The sequence below is a fragment of the Hordeum vulgare genome, chromosome 2H (assembly GCF_904849725.1).
Source record: "Hordeum vulgare subsp. vulgare chromosome 2H, MorexV3_pseudomolecules_assembly, whole genome shotgun sequence".
In the NCBI taxonomy this organism is placed as follows: Eukaryota; Viridiplantae; Streptophyta; class Magnoliopsida; order Poales; family Poaceae; genus Hordeum; species Hordeum vulgare.
The window spans coordinates 4,213,518-4,220,664 of record NC_058519.1 but is presented as its reverse complement, the minus strand read 5'-3'; the positions used below and the strand labels follow the sequence as shown (position 1 = coordinate 4,220,664).

Sequence of the window (7,147 nt, the reverse complement as noted above, 5' to 3'; positions counted from 1 at the left end):
CTGGAGGGTTGGAAATGGTGCAAAAATACGTGTGTGGAGGGACCCGTGGATTCCTAGGGGTCCTCCTTTCACTCCTATTCTGCCAAAGCGCAATTGCCGCTTTAACAAAGTAAAGGATTTTCTGGACGGTTACGGGAACTGGAGGATTGGGTTGCTGCAACAATATTTTTGCCTGGTTGATGTTGACTCCATTCTGAAGATCAGAACCTCTCCATGCCAATTGGATGATTTTGTGTCTTGGCCTTGGGACAGATCAGGTAATCTAATGGTCAAAAGTGCGTATCATTTTGCAATGTCAACCTGTTGGGATCAAATCAACCCTGGTACTTCTTCGTCAGCCCCATCGGGTGGCAGGTCGGTGTGGAAACTGGTCTGGAATGTAGCTGCACCTCCAAAGATGCGGCACTTTGCTTGGCAGGCGATCTCCGGTTCACTCCCTACACTCGCTGAGAAGTACCGGAGACATATAAGAACAACCGTTGTCTGTGCCCTATGTGGACGAGAGGAAGAGACATCATTTCATGCTCTGCTGGTATGTCCTAATGCCGCAAGTCTATGGGATTCAATGCAAAGATCATGGCCACTGCCGAATAGGACTGATATTGTATGTACCGGGCCTGAGTGGTTACTACACCTACTGATGGAGTCACAAGAACGAATCCGGAGCAGGATCATCATGGTGTTATGGCAGATTTGGCATTTGAGGAATGAGATCATACATGGCAAAACTATTCCCCCGTTGGACATTTCATGCTCGTTTCTGTCAAGGTACTACAACTCCTACAAAGACGTAGCAATGAGTGTTGAGGAGATTTTGAAAGGTAAAACCCCGATCACGGTATCTGCTAATACAATGGTAATCCCCACATCTCTTCCATGTAAGCCATGGCCAGCGCCGACGATGCAGGTAGTGGCCTTATCGGTGGATGGTTCTGATGATCCGGTGGATGGGTCAGCAGGCACTGGTATGATTCTTTGAGATAACAAAGGGGTTGTTATCTTTGCTTCCTATCGCAAATTGTTCCATTGCAACGAGGCTCTTGAAGCAGAATTGCAAGCGATGAAAGAAGGGCTACAGTTGGCGGTGGTTCACTCTCAATCCACTATTGTTCTCCAAGCTGATTGTGCGGTGGCTCTCAAGATGATTGTGGAGGAGTCTTTTGATAGATCGGCCTACGGTAATCTAGTTTCGGAGATTAGGAGGCACTTTCTGGATAGGGTTGTCATTCCTATTAAAATTAGTCGAGAATAAAATAGAGTTGCTCATTGTTTAGCAAACTATGGTAGACGTGGTGATAGCACTGCTTGTTGGTTGGGCCAGCCACCTCCATGTATTACCAAATTAGTTGCTGAAGATTGTAAGTCTATATCTTTGGAATAAAACCCTATGTTTCATCGGAAAAAAGGTAAATACTTTGCCATGTGTTGACGTAGAAAACACTCAACATATTTGGATGTGTTGTCACCATGCCGTCAACCGCGGCGAGCACGGAAATGTGTCCACCAACTTGCAGAGTGTTGTAAACGTTGCCGGTGTTTTTCCTAGCAGACGGTTTAGGCTGGCCTGTTTACCGTTGCCCGGCAAAATACACTTGGCAAAGTTTTTTGGCAGGCAGCAAACTGATCCATTCTGGCAATGAACCTAACTCAAGTATTATTGAGTAATATGCCCTTCGTTTTGGACAGTGCTAGGCGCCGGCTCGTCGGTCGCGCAACAGCCGTCAGATCAGGGCCCCCTGGCCGTCAGATCTGGTCGCGTGGAGCCCCCACCCGCCCGCCATCCTCGCGTAGGCCGCCGTCCCAGCACGCGCCTCGCCTGCGCAGACGCCCCACCACGTGCCGACCGTCCTCGCCTGCGCCGATGCCCCAGTACGCGCCGACCGCCTCGCCTCGCCTCCTCACCGCTGGTCGCCCTCACCTCGGTCGTCGCGGGTCGCCGCCTCGGCCGTCCGTCGAAAGCACCATGGATGCAGCCCGTCGGTCTTCACCTCATCGCATCTCACCCCGTGTGTTGCAAACGCTGGATAAAAAGTTTCAACCGTGTGTAGAAAAAGCTTCAACCGTTAAGAAAAACAGCTTCAACCAAAAACTTCAACGAGGGAAAGTTGCAAACGTTGACAGAAAAAGCTTCAACCATGTATGAAAAAAGTTTCAAACGCCGCTCCGACTGCAACATCTCGCGTGGTCACTCCTCAAAAGTTTCAACCGTGTATAGAAAAGCTTCAACCGTTAAAAAAAAGCTTCAACCAAAATACTTCACGAGGAAAAAAGTTGCAAACGTTGACAGAAAAAGCTTCAACCGTATATTAAAAAAGTTTCAACCGTCACCCCGCTGCAGCATCTCGCGTGGTTCACCTGCGGTCACCGCCGTCAGGCGCAGCGGCTGTCGGTGAAGAAGCCGCAGCGCTCGCCGACAACGCCTGAGGTTGCAGGGAGGAAAAAGGGAGATGAGGGGAGTAGAAGGAGGAGGAGGAGGAAGGAGATGGAGGAAGGGAGAGATGAAAGGAGGAGGCGGTGGGCACGCGAGATCCCCGCCGTCAGGCGCAACGACTGCCGGTGGAGAGGCCGCAGCGCTCGCCGACAACGCGTAGGGGGGAAGGGGGAAAGAAGAGGGAAGAAGGAGGAGGAGGAGGAGGAAGGAGATGGAGGAAGGGGGAGAGGAAAGGAGGAAGAGGTGGGCACGCACGTCGATCCAACGCCAGCCACACGACCGGCCCAACGTTTCGGCCGACGCGGTGGCCGAAAACGTTTACCCTTCGTTTTCTTGTGCCTTTGTTTTTAAAAAAATATGCCCTTCGCTTCAATACATGTAGTTGTTTTAGTTCCGGATGGAGTAACTATTAGTCAAGCCATTAAATCTGGATAATTCCAATTATAAAAGGGACTTAAAGGTAGGCCATGTTTGGTTCATAAGTCTTAGTACTTTTTTAGTCCCAACTTATAAGTCCTAAGTCCCTAAAAAGTTCCTACGTGTTTGGTTTCTAGAACTTAACATGAAATAAAATACGATATTAGAACTATAAGTCCCTATAAGATTCTCCTTGAGAGTCTTTGTAGCATGGCACAAATACTTTAACAGGTTGTTCTTAAAATAAACTTTCACGGGTTGAAGAAAATATTCCACAACAAACAAAGAAACAAAAATATATGGCGCGGAACTATTGCATATATATAACAAGGAATGGACGCAAGCTATTGCACCGCATATAGCGATCACATGCATGCATATATATGCAGTTTTATTTTTGGAGCTTCATCGCATGCATTGATGCATGGCATGGAGACTTATTTTGGCACGAAAGTAATTTAACTTGAATCGTACGTGTTGTGCTGCATATTCTTGTGATGGATTGGCTGCTACTCGATGCATCTCACGGTTCATGCATGGAGATCATCGATGGAGTAGACGCATTGCTTGAAAGCCTCGAGGTTATGCTGAAAGACGGGTACGAAGGCATCGACGCTACCGTCTCCGATGTAGGATGGCATGAGGAAGATGAGCCCCTCGAACGGGAAGTAAGAGGGCATGATGTACGATGGCGTCCCCGTGCCGAAGTCGAGGTCGTAGAACGGGAAGGTGAGCCAGCTATGCACCTCCAGGTCCGGGCACAGCACTTCCCTCAGGTTCAACGCGGCGCTTGGTGCCAGCCCTTCCTCCTCGATGACGCCGGAGCTCGTGAAGTCGACGAACGACCGGAAGTACTCGGCGTCGGCCACCCTGGCCACCTCGTCGTGAATGGTCTGCGCGGCATACTTCAGCGGCCGGTTCAGCAGGTCGCCGGCCGTGGCCTGCGGGAACGCCCACAGGACGAGGTTACCGGCGTACTCGGCCGGCACGCCGAGGCGGTCTCGTCCGTCCACCGACAGACGGATCTTGGAGGTCTCGTTGTGGCGAAGTCCCCTTGCGCGCGTGGTGGCGCGCCACAGGTGGGCGAGGATGCTCTGGAACCGGCTGAAGGGGCGGCCGCGGCCTTCCGACGCGCTGGCACGGAGACGGGCTATCCAGTCCTTGGTGAAATGCGCCTTGTGGATGACGATGTTCTTCTTGATCTTGCCGTCGGCGTCGCTGCCGACCTTGGTGGGCAACGGTGGCACTGGCATGTAATACTCCCGATTGCGGTGGTCGAACTCGACGCGGGGCACGGAACGTGACTTGAAGAGCTCGTCGTGGTTGTACACGGGGGGAAGGCCCATGTCAACTCCCCTGGTGGCACGCCCCCAAGCGACGAGGAAGTTGCTGGTGCCACGGCCGTCGGTGACGGCGTGGTTGGACGTGAACCCCACGGCCAGGGAGCCGCAGCGGAACCGTGTGAGCTGCAGCACCACCACCTCGTCCATCCCTTCCTCCAGGTTCGGGTGCAGCAGCAGCAGCTCCGGCTTGGGCATGGGCGGTGCCACGTCGACGAGGTCGGCGTCCACACACGCCTCAACGACGCGCGCGCCGTGGTCATTGAGCAGCACGGCCGGACCTCCGCCGGGCGCCTCCCCTAGCTGCCCCGCGAAGCCGCGGTACCTGGCCAGCGCCGCGGCCAGGCCCTTCTCGAGGGCGGCCGTGGAGGGGGACGGCGGCGCAAAGACGTAGATAATGGCCATTTGGATCTGGTACGTCACCCTGTCGAAGACGGAGAGAGGGACATACTCGAGTCCAGCGTCGACGGCGGCATCGGTCGACGCAGCCGGCCGGACGAGCTTCGAGCTTAGGACCTGAACCTCAATTGCCGGTGCCGGTCTGTCCGGTTTGGATGGGACCGGGACCGGTGACGGTGAGCTAGCGACCTCCATTCCCGGCGCCGACCTTTGCGGCTTGGACGGGACACGGAGCGGTGAGCTAGCTACCTTCATTGCCGGTGCCGACCTGTCCGGCTTGGATGGGAGCGGCAGCGGTGACGGTGAGCTAGCTACCTCCATTGCCGGTGGCGACCTGTCCGGCTTGGATTGGATCGGGGGCAGTGACCTAGCTACCTCCATTGCCGTTGCCGACCTATCCGGCTTGGATTGGACCGGGAGTAGTGGGCTAGCTACCTCCATTTCTTGCTTTGTTGCTTGATCTGTGCTGCGGTGCTGCTGCGTTTTTAAAGGTCTTCAGCTGCATGGGTAGGCGGCCGGAATTTATTTGGAACAACACGTATGCATGGATGATCTCCACGCGCTCCACGCGCCGCGCCCGTCTCCAGGCTGCATGGGGTAGGGCAGGCGGGCATTTATTTCCAAGATAAAACGTATCTGCCACGCGTTCCACGCGCCGCGCACGGATCTGGTTCATATGGTACGAGCGGCCAACGACCGTTCGTGTCCCCTCACCGGGGGGCCTACCTATATTACGTTCGGAGTATGCATTTAGGTCACCTTCAACAGAAAAATCAAATCAACGCGTCGATTCAAACGGACACGCGTTTGTTTTCCGTCACGATATCACATTCCTATAAGGCGTGGAAAGAAAAAGACAAAACCAATGTTTTGAAATGCTTTCGAAAGTATCATTTTCAGATCATCATTTTTTTTGTCACGCCTTACTAAAATGTGATATGATGATGAAAATTTGCAAGCGCTTAGAACTTTTGTCAAACTTCATTAAAAAAATCAGAATTTTTTGTTTTATTTGAATTTTTTATTATACTGTTCATGATGGTGCATTTCATGACTCACTCGCACCTTTCAAATTCATCTTAAATATGAGGACGCTACGACGGTTTATGGACCGTTCGGGCATGCCCGATCAATCCGCCACGTAGGACGCGACCCTACCTTAAAACACCTTTTTCTTTCTTTATTCATTCTTTTCTCTCTTTTTTTTTTCCATCAATCATGTGCAAATGATCGAACATATGAAAAAAATAAGGCACTGATGAGACCGGATTTGCATGAGTTAAGAGCATCTCCAACAGGAATATCATTTTTTTGTGCGCCACAGAGCGCTGCCTTCAACGGCCGCAGAAAAAAATACGCGCGCGCCACTCCAGCAAAAGCCTAAAAATAAAGTTAAAACAAGATGATGGGCATAGATAGTCTAGATAGATAAAAACCACTCCTCGTCAATAGATAGTCTAGATAGTTTATAGATGGAGATACTCCTCGTCGATAATTCATAGTACATAAAAAGCAATAAAAACGATAAAGTACTCCTCGTCGTCTTCTTCTGACGCGACAGTGTCCGATTCCTCCGTCGTGATGAAGGCGTCAGTCCAGCGTTCATCGTCGGAGGACCAAGTCGACTCTTCCTTGAGCTTCATCTGGAAGACTATGGCTTACTTCCGGATATTCCAGTCTTCACGATAGGCGTCTTGCTCCGCCCTCCTTTGCGAGAAGAATGTGCGCTCATCAATGATGCCGAGGCATGTTCGTCCATCTCAGCGATGCCGAGGCGGCGCTCTCACCTTCGGTTCCGGCGACGGTCCTCTTCGATGACAAACCGCATGCAAGGTGCGACCATCTGCGTCCACTCCCGCGTCATCACCTCGGGGGAATTCATCTCTCTATGAGACCGGTTGAGGCGCCACGCCGCCGCGTCATAAGCACGGACGGCCTTGTCGGTGGTGCCGAACGCGGCGAGGCCGAGGCGCATGTCGCCGGAGCGGATCTCGTTGTAGAAGGTGCCGGAGGGGCGCGTGGACGCTGCGGTAGCCCGAAGTTCCATGACGATGCGGCGACGGCGAGGCGAGAGAGAGATAGGAAGAGAGCGTGTGGCGAGGTAAGGGTCGAGTGGGAGCGATGGAAGGATGCGTGAAAAAGATGCTGAATATATAGTGCGCACCTAGCGCCAGGTGTCAAATCTACCGCGCGGCCGTTTTTTTCGGTGCGCGCAACCGCTCCGCACTCGACCTTTTGAGCTAGCTACCTCCATTGCCGGTGACGACCTGTCCGGCTTGGATTGGATCGGGGGCAGTGGCCTAGCTACCCCCATTGCTTGAGTTCTTGCTTTCTTGCTTGATCCTGTGCTGTGGTGCTGGTGCGTTTTTACAGGTCTCCAGCCTGCAGCGATAGGCAGCCGGAATTTATTTGGAAGAACACGTATCCATGGATGATCTGCCGCGCGCTCCACGCGGTCCACGCGCCGCGCCGCGCCCGTCTCCAGCCTGCATGGGGTAGGGTGGGCGGCGATTTAATTCCAAGAGAAAACGTATCTGCCACGGGCTCCACATCCCGAGTA

At 52.9% G+C, this 7,147-nt stretch overlaps 1 protein-coding gene across 1 annotated transcript; it reads right to left on the bottom strand.

The window, feature by feature from the left end:
• Positions 1–2,901: 2,901 nt before the first annotated feature.
• Positions 2,902–5,170, bottom strand: LOC123429046 (putrescine hydroxycinnamoyltransferase 3-like). Its single transcript, XM_045113107.1, has one exon. The coding sequence runs from the start codon at positions 5,026–5,028 to the stop codon at positions 3,379–3,381; it is 1,650 nt and encodes a 549-aa protein (XP_044969042.1). The 5' UTR covers positions 5,029–5,170; the 3' UTR covers positions 2,902–3,378.
• Between the last annotated feature and the right edge of the window lie 1,977 nt (positions 5,171–7,147).

What these genes read in the sequence shown, in the direction of transcription:
- LOC123429046 (XM_045113107.1), bottom strand. Translation starts at nt 5,028, where the DNA reads ATGGAGGTAGCTAGCCCACTACTCCCGGTCCAATCCAAGCCGGATAGG.